The 18,572-nt window shown below is 42.1% G+C and overlaps 1 protein-coding gene across 14 annotated transcripts in view; it reads right to left on the reverse strand.

Moving 5' to 3' along the window:
• Positions 1-18,572, reverse strand: part of DCDC2C (doublecortin domain containing 2C) — an 86,362-nt gene that overhangs the window by 13,886 nt on the left and 53,904 nt on the right. For 13 of the 14 annotated variants that reach the window (XM_053285930.1, XM_053285931.1, XM_053285933.1 and 10 more), the window contains 3 exons: positions 16,673-16,735; positions 14,121-14,162; positions 8,453-8,516 (listed from right to left, as the gene is read on the reverse strand). In XM_053285930.1, the coding sequence (XP_053141905.1) occupies positions 8,453-8,516; positions 14,121-14,162; positions 16,673-16,735 (169 nt within the window). Of the gene's footprint in view, positions 1-198; positions 2,660-8,452; positions 8,517-14,120; positions 14,163-16,672; positions 16,736-18,572 lie in introns of those variants that run through there. The other variant, XM_053285935.1, reaches the window with a different exon arrangement.

The following is an 18,572-nucleotide window of genomic DNA, read 5'->3' on the forward strand; positions in this document are numbered from 1 at the left end:
AGATAGATAGATAGATAGATAGATAGATAGATAGATAGATAGAGTTGAATAATGAAATCTATTCATCTAGCCAGGATGAACTTGTGTTTAGATAATTCCTGACACATTCCTGGAAGTGGAATACCGGTCTTCCAGAAGCAAGAATGAATTCCCTCCTTTGCTAAGCACACTTTGCTTTGTATTTGGATGGGTGACTACATGTGAGCACTGTCTGCTGAAAGATATTTCCCTTCAGAGATGAAGTCGTAGCTCAATGCAGGCAGAAGGTCCTAGCTTCACTCCCTGACATCTCCAGGTAGGGCTGGGAAAGATTGCTGCCTGAAACCTTGTAGAGCTGCTGCCAGTCAGTGTAGCCTTACACAGCTCAGCCTTCCTCACTGATTGGTTGTGAGGAAAAGCGAAAGGATATCACTGACTGGAGGGCAACCAAGGCATTGGGATGGGGGGTGGGGTGGAGAGCATGTACACAGAATCAAAAAAGAAGTATTTTGCACACCTTCAGCCTTCAAGCTGTTGTTGGACTACAACTCCTATCATCCCCAGCCACAATGGCCAATTGTCAGGGATGATGGGAGTTGTAGTTCAACATCTGCAGGAGGAATGAAGTTGTGCAGCCTTGATATAGACAATAGTGAACTAGACGGGCCAATGGTCTGACTTGGAATAAAGCAGCATCCTATGTTCCTGCCACTTTTTGTTGTGAAAGTGTTGTGAAATGCCAATGACATCTATCCCCTTATCTGTGTTCCTCATATTTACACTAAACATCTCTCACAGAGATACACCAGGAAGATCAGGCACCCCACAAAGGAAAAACCTGCATTTGTTCATAAAGCTAAAATATATATAAGTGAGAGTTACACACCCTCAAATGATTTATCAGGGTTTTATTAGTTAAAAATTTGCAGCCGTCTTTCCACAGAACTAGTTAACAAATACAGCTTCACTAAGACAGATGTGCATTTCTTTCTCTTTACAAATGAATACTGTCTAGGCTTCCAGTTGACAAAATGGATTTTAATAGCCATAACAAGAACAAAGATAATAATTCTCAAGACTGAATGAAACAGCTAATGTAAGACATGTTGAATAGGTTACCAGGCTTTAATACATTACCAGGGCGGGGGGGGGGGGGAGTCAGAAGAAATAAGCAATTTTTAGTGTCTGAAACAATATGGATTCCTTCAACAATACAATCTAAAAGGAAGCACTAGCTAATTTTGAGCTGCCTGTTTCAAGGTTTTCTGTCTCTCTTACCACTATAGAAGAGGCAAAAATGAGGTACAGCATATCAGCTGTTTACCTAAAGTTATTTAGTAATTTTTGGTTATTTAACATTTGTACTAACTTTTGCATTATCAAAGCTTTAGCAGGAATGAGACTTATGAGGAAGCGAGCGCTCCGCTAACCCGGGCTTTAGGATTGTGCATTGCCGCAGTGCGGCTCTGTGCCACAACTCACAAGTAGACCCCTGACCAGGAGGCTAAAAAGCAGCCTCCGAGCTCGGGGGTCTCTCCAGCATGCCCTGTGCACTCATGCAGGGCATGCTGGAACTTTCGGGGGCTGTGCAGCCCCCGATCCCTGCAGCTCCCGCCGGCTCCATGTAGGAGCCGGCAGTCGTGTGGGCGGCCGATCCGGCCACCCAGGGCTCTGCGGGTGCTTGTCTGCGGGGAGAGCGGGCTAAGCCCACTCTCCTCACTTAACCCCATCTGGCAGATTGTGGGAACCGCTTCAGTATAAAGCTGATGACAATTTTTAAAAAAAGATAAACAACATTTATTATGATCCCTTCCTTATAGTTCTAAACCTCATAAGGGCTGGTGCTACTTCCCTTCCAACTTCTTTGTCGAAAAACCAAGATGTACACTCTTCATTCTCTCATTAGCCAAAGTGGCCTGACACCACCACTCTCTCCTCTCTGTCCCTATCCAGAGTCATCATGACCCTTTGCTTAAATTTAAAAGAGCTCTTAAGTAATCCCATTTAGGTTTCTGTGGTCTGATGTCACAGGGGAATTGAGCTCCTTCAGAATTATCATTCCAAAACATGGAAATGATCTGATCAACGTTCTGTTTTCCCTAGCTGTCATAGATCACAAAGGAAAATTGAATCCAGGTGAGGTAGTTAAGTGTTGCCAATGTTTTACAGATGAAGTAACTAGGCTTGGGTCAAATTCTGTGCTCAATTACAATTCCATCAAAGTCAATAGGGATAATGATACCCATAAAACGTGACCCAGAATGACATGTATAGAGGCCCACTAGGGGTCCAAATCACTTTGAATATTCTGACTCTCAAGCTGATGCCCAGTGCTGCTTTACTATAGTCTGAATACCAGTAAATGTTATCTTGATTTTTACCATTTACAATACTGAAAGGTCCGAAGAACTTTATTTTAACAGTTGTGTACACAAAGAAACAAATCCTTTAAAAATGTAAAAAGCAACATGAGACATATTCTAGCATGTTGATCAACAGGCAAAACAGAAAAATGTAAAGGCACATAACTGATTTTGTTTACTAGCCTTGCAAGATTTAAAACAAAATCAGTTACATTACAAGCTTTTCATATATTATAAGATATCCATAGTAAAGAAAATGTTGATCAAAATCTTTAATTTAATCAGTCCTGCTGGATGCTCCCGTTATTACCAGACACCTGTTGTATATGAATATAATTACACATCTGAAATTTTATTGCCTGAATAATAATCACCAATCAAATAGGCTAATTCAGTTTTTCATTCGTACCATATATAGAGATTGTGAAAGTGCAGTTAAAAAAATCCTTTGCTATAAAGACATTGAAAAATCTAATGGAAAAATAATTAGCTAAAAATTGAAAGAGTTCATTACAGCGTTATTTTGAAATACATGAGTACAAGCAAGCAAAACTAAACACCAGAATTCTACCACCTTGTGATTAAGCTATACAAGTATAAAAGATTTTCCAAAGTAAATCTCTTACTATTAGAGATAACTTTTACTTTGGGAACAGTTTACATAATAACAGAGCTTGTTGATTATTTATATTCCATATCATACGAATAAGCATCTTTTTAAAAAAATTAAAAAGAAATTAACTTATTTTAGGTAAGTTATTGTATTGTTACCTAAAATAAGTTCCTCTCCTCCTTTAATTTCCAGCTTTGGATAGACTCCCCCGTGTTCTGCCTGGGCACTATCTTGATCTTGTCTTCATCGGGAAATGCCTGGACTCCGATTCCTCTACTATGGAAATTCTTTCTCTGATCATCACCCCATTTTCTTCAACACTGGACACAGTCCACCCTCCCCAACTCCTTCCTGCTCCTTCCATAATGTGCAATCTATTGATAAAGTAGCTTTGTCTGAAGCACTGCCACTCTGCTAGACCCACCTTAGGCTCTGCAGTTTCCACATTAAATTCTTCCCTATCCCCAAGACATTTATTTTAGTTTTTTCTTTATTTTTAAAATAATAAGCAATACAACTAAAATGCATAATACAATCACTTTGAAAAAGAAAAAAAGGAAAAATGCACATAACATACACATATAATTCCCCCTCCTAATCTGTTAGAGGGCTTGGAGGGGGGATTTCTTGATCTACCCCAGCTGCAGCGGAATTGCACAGGTAAGGAAAGCACTTCTAATTAATGAAACTCTTCTCACAATTTGTGAGAAGAGCTTCTGTCGGGTCTGCGGGGAGAGCGGGCTAAGGCCACTATCCCCGCAGACGCTCAAAGGGCAGCCCTGGGGTGGCCAGATCAGTCACCCACACGACTGCCGGCTCTGTCATGGAGCTGGCAGTGGCTGCAGGGATCAGGGGCTGCGTGGCCCCTGGAAGCCCCATGCTGCCCTGCGCAAGTGCGCGTGGAATCCTGGAGAGACCCCCAAGCCTGGGAGGCTGCTTGCAACCTCCCAGCCAGGAGTCTACTCATGTGTCGCCACGCACCACAGCGACACACGAGCAAAGAAATGAGGTTAGCAGAGCGCTCACTTATAAACCTCATTTAAGGGGAGGCTATTTAACCCTCATTAACCTCACCATTAACCTCATTTAAGGGGAGGGTGTTCTAGGCAGGCTAGCCGCCTTGGGAGCAACAGGCTCGCCCGGTGGTTCCCACGATCGATGGAAAGCAGGCTAAGGGAGCTTAGCCCGCTTTCCGTTGATCGTAGGAATAGCCTCAATGTCTGGGAGACATGAAGCCGGATCTCACGATCAGTGAGACCTGGTTTGTGCAGCAGAGTGGGGAGAGCGGGCTAAGGCCGCTCTCCCCGCAGACGATCAGGGAGGGAGCCCTAGGCGGCCAGATCAGCCGCCCACATGATTGCCGGCTCCGTGACGGAGCTGGTGGGGGCTGGGGGAGTGGGGGCCAATTGGCCCCCAGAAGCTCTAGCATGCCCTGTGCAAGCGCACAGTAATGAACTCTAGTTCATTATTCCAAAGTTCTTGTATATAATTAGTATCAGTCTTATCTATCTCTTTAAAGAAAAGTTACTGGTTTAGATACATCCCCTAAATGTTCCAGATCTAATAAAAGAGATCAAGTTACAGAGGTAGCAATTGCATCTGGATTGAAAAGCCCTGCTAACAAATGCTTAAGCTGAATAAACTGCCAATTTAGCTGCCTGTGATCATTCAAATATTCAACCCTCAAACTATCAGAAGATTTAAAAACAAAATCAGACGTAATAAGCTGATCCAACATATTAAGACTGCGGGAAGCCCAACTGACTTCCCTAACATGGGAAGGGCTTTTCGTGTACATAGCCTTAGTACCTTGCATAAGTGGAAGGCACTACTGTTCACACAAGCAAGGGTATTGGATTTCCAGTTATTCCCTTCCCCAGCTACAGCAACCTATGCCACACTGCATGCCATTATCAGGGGTCCACAATCCTCAAAAGAGACTGAACTGGAAAGGGGAATGGGAAAGCCTCCTAGCCCAGGCAGAACTCTGCTGGAGGCTTTACAGACAGGGCTTCTACCCCGAATCTCCTTCAGAAGAGTGTGTGTGCATTCACACAGCAGTCAAACCTACCCTGAAGTCCCTTCGAGATCCTTGGAACCACTCCACGCACAAATTGGGCTTTGTCTTGCGAATTCTAGCTTATCTCGAGGTATTTCTGGGTTTTTTAAACTCAGGTTTTAAGCTACTTTTTCTGAAAATGTGGAGCAAATAGGGAGAGGCACTGACGTAGAATCATTAGCATGATAAGAAGGATACTCTCTTTAGAAATGCAGATGTAGCTCTTTAGTACTCCCCACCCCAAATTGGCTAGAAGGAAAACAGAGGAAAACATGTGAACTTGCATCAAAACAAAACTCAAGAGCAGAGGGTTCTCTCAATGCTGTGAATGTGGTTCGAAGTTGTTTCGCTCAACATTTACCCCACAGCTTGAAGCCATATGCGAATAACTCCCTGGTGATACTTTAGATCAAAGCCAGGAAAGGAATACAAACATACACATGTTTTTTTTTCTTTGAAAAAAATGCCATAACATTATCCCTGCTAACTGAACCAAGAGGCACCTTTTTAAAATGATGATTCTCTTTATTTAGTAGTGGGAGAGCAACTGACCCTATCCATCCCCAGCACAGCATTCGTCCAGTGTCTGTTGCTGGTGTCTATCTTGTGTTCCTTTTTTTAGATTGGGAGCCCTTTGGAGAAGGAGCCTATTTATTTATATCTATGCAAACCACTTTGGGAACTTTGCTGAAAAGCGGTATATTTGTCATATAACATGAAATTCCAGAGTCCAAAATACCCAAGAAAATGTGCCAGATAAGTGAGAAGTGCTCTCTAATCAATTTAAACTAATTGGTAAGATAGCCTAGCAGACCTTCCTGGGAAGGATATGCCACAACTTGGACACAACTACTGTGAAGGTCATGTTCTGAATTATGCTGGATCACATTTTCTAAAAAGAGAAGGTCCAGAGCAAGGACCCTCCAGATAAAGGCAGAAAATGCAGAAAATGCTTCCTCCTGCCCCACTCTTATCAAAGGCTTTGCCCTGGCACAGCAATTTTGTCAGAATATTCTTTCTGCACTACCATTATCAAGTTCAACAAGATTTCCTGTGCAACAACTTTTGTCTAAATGATCGGAGTCTGCACAGGATCACTACTTGACTTATTGCATCTTTGATCAATAAAGTTCAATTTATATGCAAATGCAAATACAGATTAAGAAACAAAACACTTAGTTCAAAAAAGCCCTGAAAACAAGGAAACATATAATTCAACACTAAGGAAATCATGCTCACATTTACAAGCTCAAAAAGCAGCTAAAGATAATTGTGCTTAGAAGTCCAGAGACAAAATTTTAAATCTTATTAGTGACAATGGAAGTCACTAATTAGCAGATTCAAGCTGCAAAGCTTAGCATCTAAGCACATTAGGATCACTAGTCGAGGCAACTGGATCTTTTTAGCTTTGAAAAAGACAACTAGGGTCATATCACACGATTCACTTTTAGGTATGCATCTGATTTGTTTCAAAATGTAAACATACTAATATCCATATATTTAATCCCCGTAGACATGCCTCTGTGGGGATGTGTCCCGGCAACCCAGCGGATTGGCTGGGCAGCGGGAGCCGTTGGGATTGGCTGAACGAGCGGCAGGACAGGAGGCTGTTGAGTTGAGCTACAGCTGTGGGGGGAAATGGCGGCGGCTGCGGTGAGGAGGCGGTGGCGGCCGCTGCGGGCTGCTGTAAGGAGGAGGCGGCGGCAGCTGCAGCCCTAGCCCGGCCATCGCAGCCGCGGCCTGGGCTGGGAGGAGGCGGGAGACAGTGGGACAGACTGGCCCTGGAGGTGCCTGCAGGGGTGAGTGGGGAATGGGTGGTGGGGCGCAGCCCCCTCACCTGTTGCAGCCTGGGGCGGGAAGGAATTGAGCGGCGGGGCTTCCCTGTTCGCCGTCGGAGAGGAGGAGTGGCGGCGGGGCCCTTTTTGGCCGCCTGCAGCCCAGTGAGGCTCTATGTGTGGGGAGGGGGAAAGAACGGAAGGGAGGGAGGGCAAGAAAGCACGGGCCTGGAGGGAGGGGGGGAGAGAGGAGAGACCGGGGCAGGAGGGAGAGGGAGTGGAAAACAGCTGGCCCCAAAGTGCACAGATGCTCTGTGTGGGTCAGCTAGTAAAGTATGAATGCAACAAATATATATCATACAGGTACATCTATCCATGAGATATGACTGTCTGAAGCTTCATACTTAGTATTTATTTAGTAGCAAACCTAGGTTGCCTCTAAGTGAGAGCTGAAATTGCCTTATAGGAGGCATGATGGATTTAAAAAATCATGAGCGATATAAAGAAGGGAAAATTTATCTACTCATAACACAGAAAAAGTTAAAATCTTCTGATAAAACTAACAGGTAGAGGATTTAGGGCAAACCAATGGATTTTTTGTTTTGTTTTACATAATATATAATCATCCTGGGAAGCCACTGTCACCCATGCCTTAGTCGTGTTTAGATTACTGTGATGTGCTCTATGCGGGGTTGCCCTTGAAAAATATTCAGAAACTACAGATGGTGCAGAATGCAGCTGCCAGATTGATTTGCAGTGCACATATTATTCCAGTCTTGAAAGCTCTGCACTGGCTGTCAATATGTTACTGGGTACAATTCAAGGTGCTGGTTATTACCTTTTAAAGCTCTAAATGACTTGGGCCCCAAGTATCTTACGGACTGCCTGCTCCCAGCTGAATCTACGCACCTGACTAGACCAGCTGGGAGAGCTCTGCTGAGGCCCGTTTGTTGAGCACATGGGACAAGGCCTTCTCAGTTATTGCCCCCAGGCTGTGGAACTTCCTCTCAGCTGAAATCTGAATGGCTCTCTCTCTCCCTCAGCCTTTAGGAGGAAAGTGAAGTCTGCCCTTTCCATTCAAGCTTTTGGCCAACGAATTGCCCCTGCTCTCTTTTAATTTTAGCTGTGTTTGTTCTCCTTTTATACTTTTTTACTGAAATTTTATTATTGTTTTTATTTTGTGGTAAGACCCTGGGTCTTAGAATGAAGGGCAGTCTATAAAGATAAATAAATAAATAACCTCAATGGATATGGTGATGGTCACTGGTATAAATGGGTTTTAAAATATATTTGATAACTCCACAGTGGATAAGTCTGGAAATGATTACTAGCCCTGATATCAAGGGCATAATGTTCACATTAAGAGAGAATAAATTTCTGTCTTCCAGCTGCTGGGGATTAACCAATAGGACATGACTACTGGCATTGTGCTCTGCTTGAGCAATTCCCCTTAGCAGCTCTCTGGGTATCTTCTGTTGGCAAAAAGAACGATGAACTGGTCAGAGCTGTGTTCTGAACAAGTATGGCAACTCTTACATTCTCAGAGAAGTATTCCTACAATCCTAATTTGGTAACAACACTGACTGGTGCATTATATCTGTATTGTTGCATGTTTGGGTTGTTAAAAGGTATTTATGTTGCTGAAACAGAAAATACAACATACCTTTCTTCTTTGATTTACTGAAAAAGAATCCAAACATTTTTTTGAAAACGCCTTTTTTTTTCTCCTGAAACAGAAATCACTATTAATTAGGGATTTAAACTTTAAGCATAGAGAGCAAGTAAGATCATCACCATGAAGTGGTAAGATTTTGCAAACATTGCTAAATATACAGTACAGGATAACTAAGGAGAAAACACACTCTGAAAAATGCATCAAGTAAAAAGAAAAACCCACTCCATGCAAATATTCTGGAACTCTGAATGATGCCTATGAAGCCAATGGGTAGGGGTGTGCACAGAACATTTTTTGCATTCTGTTCCAAGTCTGTTCCGGACTCAGAAAGCACATGGAAAGCTTGGGACATTCCATCAAAGAGAGTGCGGGAGCCAGTCTCTCTGACAGAATGACCTGGCAAGAACGTTCCGGCCACCATTTTGAAATTCAAAATGACGTCTGGGACAATTTAAGACATTCTGGGCCAGAACAGGGTCGTTCTGTTCCAAGCTTTTTAAAGGGGGTTCTGTTCTGAACCCAGAATGCTCAGAACAGCCCAAAGTGGGACATTCTGCACACCTCTACCAATGGGGACTTTGTTTATATATTCAGAAGACAATTCAGCATAGAGGATGAAGAATTACATGCTTAAGACCACCTTCCCCTCATTGTACTAGATCCACTATCACACTAAAGTCCTGTTCAGGAGTTCAGAACAGTACTGAACACACTTAAAGGGCTTCAAATGGGTCACAAGTCCTGCCCGCTGCCTGTCACTCACCCTCCCAGCCCCATTCTTCACACTTACGGCAGTGTTCATCTGAAGAGACAAATGCTGTAAACATTATTGCACACCTTCCTGTGATCAGAAGACTGGATGCCTTTAGACCAATACTTCAGTAAGCATAAAGAGTGGGGCTGGGAGGGTGAGTGGCGGGAAGAGGGCTGAACATCCAACTCACTTCAAGCCCTATAAGCATGTTCAGTGACATTCTCCCGGATACCTGAAAAAGGCACCAGCCATTGCTTACTTTGGTGCAATTATTTGGGAAAGTTCCAGCAAAGAGGGCAAGCCCATTCTGCTCCCAGTATCAGATTCCTTCAAAATGCCAGCAACTCAGGCCACAATGATCCTTACCACACGACAAGGGAGTGGAACAGAAGTCACATCCCCAACTGAGGAGACATTTAAAAATAGACAACCTGTGCAGCATAACAATGAGTCAAATTAGAGAGGGTGTGTAGCCTACTGGCTAAAGGCCTGAGGACTTTTCCAGTCTGAGTTTCACCTTTGCCATGAACTCACTAGATGGTTTTGGGAGAGAAAACATGGAAACAGCATATCCCCATAAGTCAAAGGAGGTAGGGCGCAATAATATGGGCAGGAGATAGGGCAGGTTCATACAACTGCTGGCATGGCAGTAAGCGGTAACTTCTCTGTAAAATGTTGGGACATGAGAGCACGCACTCCTGGTGGGCATGACATCTGAACCCACCCAAATCTAGTTTTCATATAATGTTACCATCATTTTATTGTCTTCAAGCTGACTTCTTGACCAATTTGGTAAAATGTAATTAACACAGCGCAGAACATCAAATTCTGGGCAATGCAAGTCATTTAACAGTAAGACATGCTGTTCTGGTAGCTCCAGGTCTTAACACTCACATCAATTTTGGAGGATGAATACAACTGAAGGAAGCCCGGGCAGGTGAGCGGCTGGGGGACTCAGTCATGTGACTTGCCTCTGGGGACCCCCCCCCCAGGCAGTGGGCCCCCAGACAACTGTCTCCCCTTGCCCTATTATAGTTACGCCCCTGCTACCAAGAATCTACTGGCTTAGTGCCATGTGAACACACCCATTGTTTTAAAAACTATGTGGGTTAACCGTCATTAATCAGATATGGATTTCAAACCTACCTAAATGTATTAAAAGGTGGCATAATGTACCACCAGCTAGAACAATCAAGCGATTCAAATCCTACGAAATTTCAGTGTATTTCATAGATGTCACATAATTGCTATAATAAATACACTTTCATAAAGTGTGCAACGAGATGCAACTACTGTTTAAAAGTGTAAGATTTACTGTATAATAGTGCTGAATTTACTGAGGCATTCTTTCTTAGAAGATAACAGATAGCTGATGTATGTTTATTATGTAATAGTGAGACTCTGGTCTTCAAAGACCAATAGAATAACATAAGGAATTGAATAGGGAGACCCTGGGTTAGGATAGGGGTCTAAGAGAGAGATTGGACTGCGACTGCTTGAGAGCAATAATTTAAATTTATAATTATTAAAAAGGTGATGTGACCCATTCTGAACTCCAGGGATTAAACTTCTTTTTAATTAATTTCAGGTTGGCACATTATTTTTGTGCCCAAAGCACTAAAATGTGGGGTATGGATCCTTATTTCCTGCATCTGGTATATTAGAATTCCTATCCTATCTTTGACTGTGGGGTTATATAAGGAAATGTCGAATTAGAGAGCAAATAATATTTCTCAAATTTATATCATCGCTCATGATGAGAAGCCATAGTATATAAAGTCATTTTAACTAAGGTTTACAGATAAAGGCCTAAGCTGCAATCCTGTACAAAGTAAGGATGAAATCCCATTATTTTCCATTGCAAAACCCAAACCCTTATGGTTCACTGAAAGTTCTAGTCTAATCAGGATCAATCCTGTCTTCATGGAAGTTCTAAATACTTCACTTACAGCCACAGAACAGTATCAAGAAAATGAGTGGAGATAATAGCTTAAAGATATTATGTGGCCAATGAAGAAAATCAATACAGACTTGATTTTTTAAAACACAAAATTTCAAGAGGAAAGAAAATACTTCATCAAGCTATATGCAATTGATTGGCAAGTTTGGCATTATTAATTAAAGAGATCTCTGCTAGTTGCTGAAGTAATCAATAGTAATAAATTATTACTATAGATCTTTGCATATATTTAAATCCCATAGCTTGTTTAAGCAAATATTTGTAGCTCCTGTATTGTAACTGTTTCCACTGCAAATATCTGACATGTCATAACAATATCCTTTGCCAAACAGAAAAGAGTCTTTACCCAGAGCAGGCAATAAGTAGCTCAGCAGATACTGGTAGCTCCCAGGCTTATGAAGCCAGGCTCCATATCTGAAGTAGCTTTCCAGGCATTTGGGCTTCTTCTTTCCTTACCTTTCCAATCAGTACTGCAGAAGTGATTGGCTGGCTGAGTGAGAGTACAGCTATGCCATTTTTAATATCTTTCTTCAGGTACTCAGGGTTGTTTTTACTTCCTTTCCCATTAATTTCTCTCCCATCCCCCCTGCCCACCTACAAAGAAGCCTCTTCTGCTCCCTTCCCCTCATGCTGCAAAAGTTTCCTAGAATTCAGGGGTTGCGGTGTTGAAATTGTCAATGCAAATTTTTGTACAAGGGGCCATTTTGCAACTGGTTCTGTCTTCCCAAGCAGCCATTTTGTGGCTGGCTTCACCTCCCCAACCATTGTTTCATGTTGATAGCTTCCAAGCCTCTGCCCCCGCCCCGCCCCCAAGCAACCCAAAGCCTTAATTCTGCCCATGCCTTTTTTACCCCATTGCATTCAACTTTTGTCAGATTTAGCCCATTTAATACAGGGTAGTTATCCAATGGGCCCCTTAAGTGGTGCATCAGGGAAATGCTTGACTAACAAGCAGAAGGTTGCCGGTTCAAATCCCCCCTGGTATGTTTCCCAGACTATGGGAAACACCTATATTGGGCAGCAGTGATATAGGAAGGCATCATCTCATACTGCGTGGGAGGAGGCAATGGTAAACCCCTCCTGTATTCTACCAAAGAAAACCACAGGGCTCTGGGGCACCAGGAGTTGGAATCAACTTGACAGCACACTTTACGTACTTAGTTATCCAAAGTCCCCACATAACACTTGTACATAGTCTGCTGTAACTTTTTATATAACACTTGTTTGTTTATAGTAAACTCTTGTTTACTTATAGTAAACACCACTAGGTACTGGCTGACAGTCACACATGCAAGTGGCTCCATCCACATGGTTCCAATATTCACACCAGTATCTTGATACCTGCCTAAATGTAGTATTTTCAACTGCTTTGTTTTTATCATATTTTAATGTTTGCTGTATTTTTCAACACTGTTCTATCGTTCTATCTATCTATCTATCTATATGGCAGTTCACAAATATGACAAATTTAAAAATGTAAACAAAGTAGTTCCCCTAGTCAGAACCACCAGAAAATAGCATGTTCCCTGTCACTGAACTATAGCCCTTCTCCTAAAGAGAGGTATTTTACTAGAAAATCTGTCTCTCATAAATAGCCTATTTTTTATTGTACACTGCCCTGAATTCAGTCTTTTGGAAGAAATGCAGTATATAAATCTAATAAATAAATATATAAGAAATACTGCCCACTCACACTCTCCATGCACAAACCTTTTTGGAAACTATTTAAAAGAGGGCTGATATTTTGTTTCTCTTTTACATTTTCTATTAAAGAATAAGCACTTATTCATTGTGGCATCTCTGAGTCACCAGGCAATGGCCCTCATCACCCCAGGGACGTGAAACCCCAAAGCCTCTAGGTGTGGTCTACCTTGCTCCTGTTATGCCTGCTCTCTCCCCCTCCCACAGTCCAGGGAGAACTTTCTCTTCTTCATGGAGCAAAACTGAGCAGCCTTCTTCATCAGCCCCCTCCCCTTTCTTTTAAAGAAGAGGCTCCCATTCTCTGCCATCCAGGGCCTCACTTTGGGGAGCTGGCATCACTGTCATCAAGGCAACCAGTCCACAACTTGCTTGGCTGCTCACACTTGATGTTTCCTGGAGGTGCAGCCTGGCAGAGATGCTGCATGGCGGGCAGGAGCACCACGTTGTCTCTGCCGAGACTGGAACATCAGTGGGGAGCCTCATAGGTTGGCTGGGTCACAACCAAACAGGGCACAAGCTGGGAACTATTCCAGACATCCACCTATTGCCTCTACTCTATATGCTTTCGTTTGGATTGGGGAGACTAGGATACGTTAGTAGAGACAGGCTGGATGTGCGTGGGATGTTGACAGACAGTAGATATAGAGAGCAATAAGGCTGAGGGCAGATGGACACTCTTCTATTCCCCCATGCCACAAGACTTCCCCTAGGAACTTACTTTGGAGCATGGGGAAGACAGCAGCAGCAAACACTCCAGGCCTCCTCCGCTACTGCCTCCCTCTTTCCCCAGATAGGTTTTTGGGGAACCTGGGCAGAGGAGGCAACAGAGGTTTCTCCAGCCTCCCCTCCCCACTTTCACCTCTGCTCCAAGGTCCCAAAAACTTACTGTGGGGCAAGGAGAAGGGGAGGCAGTGATAACCAAACAGAAGTGTTTCACCCCGGTAGGAGTTGGACTAGGATTACAAGTCCCAATATCCCTGGTGAGAAAATGGTGTTCCAAATCAGAATATATGGAGAGGATGGATATTTTATACAGATTACATCACTTTTATATAGGAGGGAGTGAGGAACAGTACAAGGGGGGGGGATGCTGTTACACCACCCAAAATAATAAACTCACTTGAACAATTCTTCATTATAAAGAAATAGAGTCCTACTAGATAATTTTCCATACTGAGTACTTCAGCTTTTGTATATAGTTTTTATACACTGACAAAACACTAACAGTATTTAATACAGACCTTCTTCACTTCAGATTTCACACTAGCAAAATCTTCCTCAAGCTACATGAAAGAACCAGACAAACAATAATTAGTCACTTATCCTTCTATTATCTAAATTTGTGACTAAGGTGTATATTTGCTATGCTTCTTCTATACACTAAATGGAGGAGTACAGATTTTGATTTTACTACAAGTTCTTCCTTATGAATAAACTAGCTTCTTAGCTACATTTTGGGGCAGTACTTATGGTTAGAAGAGTACTTTATCTGATCTCCTTGGAGGAAGGACGGAATAAAAATGTAATGTAATATTCAAAGGGAAGTATATTAAGCAAAATGCTACTAATAATAATTATGCATATGCATAATTATGCATAAGACACCAATCTAAATGGAACTTTCATGATATGGTGGACTGATTTAAATCACATCCAGTACAATTCATCAAGAAAGAAATGGTCAGTTTAAATCACTGATTTAATCAAAATTTTCAATTCTTTATACACTTCCAAAAAAAAGTGTATACTAATTGATTGATCAGTACTTAAGAGTCATCAGGGTATGTATTCTACCAAAGAAAACCACAGGGCTCTGTGGGCGCCAGGAGTTGAAATCGACTTGACGTCACCTTTTACTGACCCCAAGATAACTGCAAAGATCACATCATTACTAGATATATAATTTAATTAATTAATTAATAGCTCTTTATACTGCCCTTCCTAATGTGGCTCAGGGTGGTTTACATTAAAATCAAAAACACATAACAATTAAGATCAAAAACCATTTAAAAGCAGATAAAAATTAAAACTAGATATCATTAAAAGCCAGGCTAAAATGATGGGTCTTTAAGGCCATCACTTGAAGGCCAAATTAGCCTTTTTAAAAAAGTAGAACAAAATCATGCAGTTGTACCTATCTACAACAGCATGAGTAACCTAGTGCCAGGGTGGATAAAGATTGATTTTTTTAAAAAAAATGATTGAATTTAAATTGATTTTTTTTTAAAAAAGTAAACAAAATATTAAATTTCCAATTCTCACATTAAGAATTACATGGTTAATATTAAATCTTATCACAAATATGATACACTAACACTTACAGGGTCCTAAAAATGAATTAGTGACTATCACACACATTGAGTTACATACCAATCAAACATGGGCATTCATTTCAATTTCATCTCATGAAAACAGCTCTAACCAGTAATGCCCAGCAACTACTAGCAATTTTTTTTTGGGGGGGGGGGGAGGGGGTGGAACTTCTGGGCTTTCCGTCTCTGTTTCTAAGCCTGTTTTTCATGTGCAAAGACACAGGCTAGATAATAGGGTGGTTGCTTTTTGGTGGGGCTGGGCCAAGGCTGAGGAGTTAAGACAGAGACACAATATAGGAAAGGAGGTGGAGCAGAAAAACATTGTGGAGGGGTGGGGGGTGGGGGCACAAGGCATTATTTAGTGCACAGCTTCCTATGTTGCCCCACATTTTGCCACCATACAACTGTCGTCGTTTCAGGGTATAAGAGACACACTATTTGGGAATACTTTGAAGAAATACCTTCCTTGGTTAAAAAGGAAAATGGGCTCAGTGTAAGCAGTGCAAGGACTCCTCCAGCCTGACACAGGTTCAGCCTGTAAAGATATTCATTACATAAACCGGGCATATCCTTCTAGATGCTGTAAAAATTCTATTGAGTTGCAAATTAACATGTTTTCCTGATTGTTTAAGACACTGTTGTTTAAAAAATATGCATGATTTAAATCAGTGATTTAAATTAAGGTTTTATCTTGGTGATTTAAATCACCTGGATTTAGATCAGTCCACCCTAGCCAGTGCTGATTCAAATAGTGCCTCCCCATTTTCCACCACTCCTTTTGCAAGTACTGAAACAAAACAAGTAATTTGCAAATGCTGTCCTTCCGTGGGTAGTGGAGGTCAGCTCTTGCCAGACACCCTTTTTTCCTCCTAGAATGCAATGGGCAATGATGCTGTATTATGATGTAGCATCTTCAATTGGCAGCCCCCTGCAACCACACTTGAAGTTTTAATGGCTGCTGCTGTTGCTATTGCTGGCACCCACAGGAGTGCAGCATTTTTGTAGAAAAACAAGAGAGACTAGTGAACCTGAATAATCTAACAGAATTTAATGGTCCCAAAAAACTTACTGAGATTTGCTGCAGCTCTCAAACCTTCTCCTCACCACCACCTTGAAAATGGCTAAAATTATATTTTATGAATGTATTTTAGTAAGCATTTATCTGAACCAATGCTAGCTCTTCAGCTAGAGCAGGCCTGCTCAACTTTGCCCCCCCCCCAGTTGTTTTTGGACGACAACTCCCATAATCCCCAGACAGTGTCGCCAATAGCCAGGGATTATGGGAGTTGTAGGCCAACATCTGCAGAAGGGCCAAAGTTGAGCTGTGGTAGGTTTGTGCTAATCCACTTCCATTGCTATCATATGAATGGCTCTGGCTGTGAGGATTCATTTTTATGCTTTATAAATTGGCAATGAAGACTTCAGGATTCCACTTTAATTGCACTTTATTCTGTAGTACTGTACTGTACAAACAAACCTACCTTTTCTTCTAAATGCTCAACATTGGAATATACATCCTCATCATGGACAACCTCAGCTGGAGCCTTGGGAGAGAAATTCCAAATAAAATTTGTACAAGGAAAACAGAAGGAAATAAAAGAAAAGCCTCCTTATGTGATTTTATCACAAATTAGCAAATTAAGCAGTCACCTTTCTTTTTCTCTCCTGAAAGCTACAGGTATGCCTAAGAGAAAGCTTGCAAGCACACCCTTTTTAAGGGCTAATCCTCATAAAAAGAAGCTGAGAACTAGCCCGTTACAAGAGGGAGTACTTGCAATGTGACAAACTGTTTCAATCCAGTGTTCGGGAGGAAGCGTACACGACTGACTTCAACCACATACACAAATCCCTAAACTCAAAGGAAGCTGAGATTAGGAAGGATTCTAACCTATTATTCTCCCAATGTGCTAGGTTTGCATGTGTGGGAATGTTTTTCACAGCGGAATACCTTTTCAAAAGAGCCTTCCCCCATTCCACAACAGTCTGAAGTGGTACAGTCTGGACAAAGGATTGCCTCTTTCACCACTGCTTGTGAAAATTAGGTCCAGGTCTTAGTAAATTCCAAGCATTCATAGAATCAAAGTACACCATCTATAAATCCAAAGAAGATATAGCTTCTTACCAACGGGGAGGAGCTAGACTTACCTTTTGTGACCATCCCCTTCACTACTTTGCTCATCATCAGTAACAACAGAAGGGATTTTTCTTACAAGGATCTTTAATCAGGCTATTAAACTTTACAACACACTCCAAATAGTTACATTCATGTTTACATTCTAATGTACTGTTTGGTATGATGGGAAACCAGGTTCATTCTGAGGGGCACAGGACTAGCTACAATGGCACCTACAACTCAACCCTCACAAATCTCATTTTCAAGGGCGTGCAGCAGCAGTCAGTGGGTAGGGGGCAGAACATGACTGGCATGCAATACAGTGGGGGGGGGGTGGCATCTTTAAGACCACTTTTATTTGGCTGCAGCGGGTGGCCCAGCGCAGCTGCCTGTGGTTCCCCCACAAAATTAGGACAGGCATTGTGTTGTGTGGGGAAAGGGTTGCCAATGTTCTTGTCATGAGAGCTCAGAGACAGGCAGCCACTATAGGCTAAGACTACTTTATTGTGTAACAGGAAGAGACAAGTTCAACAAAGGTACAGGTAGGAAGAAGGAAGGGAAGGGACTCTGCCTCCAATTAAATCACTACTGGTAAATGCTAGTGCCACCTACGGGCTGGACACATTACAACATTTCCACACATCTTCCCCCCTTTCTTAAACTGACAACAATTATTATTAGAACAGCATATCTAAACAATTGGCAATTTGTAGGTCTATTTACTCATCTCAAAATCTCAGGGGTTTCCAGATAATTTGACCAGAACGAGTAGTGAGCTGAGTACTAGTATCATTGTCATTTTTGGTGACTGGCCCCGGCATAGTCTTTATAGTGGAACTTGAGGTTGCAGGCTCTGTTTCCTCATCTAAAGGTTGTACGTTCTCAGGTATAACAAGGAGATGTCTGTGATTGCTGTTGAATGTTCCACTATCCGTCCCGACCAAATATGATCTGGGTGTTTCTCTCCTCCCAACAACTGTAGCAGGAGTCTGCCATGACTTTTCTCCATCATCTTTTATATAGACTCTGTTTCCAGGCTCTAAGTTTGGTGGTGGTTGTACTGAATGTCACATATTGTAGAAACGTCCATAGCTGTCCTTGGCTTTATGATCTGAAGATGCAACTTAGTGCAGATCAGGCCACTTTGGAGCCAGATTTTTCTCTAGGGTTGGAACCAATGTTCTGATTTGTCTGTCCGTTAACAGTTCTACTGGGCTATATCCAGTAGCTATGAATGGTGTGGGTCTGTAGCTCAGGAGAGCAAGATC

Source organism: Hemicordylus capensis, chromosome 1 (assembly GCF_027244095.1).
Source record: "Hemicordylus capensis ecotype Gifberg chromosome 1, rHemCap1.1.pri, whole genome shotgun sequence".
NCBI classification, from domain to species: Eukaryota; Metazoa; Chordata; class Lepidosauria; order Squamata; family Cordylidae; genus Hemicordylus; species Hemicordylus capensis.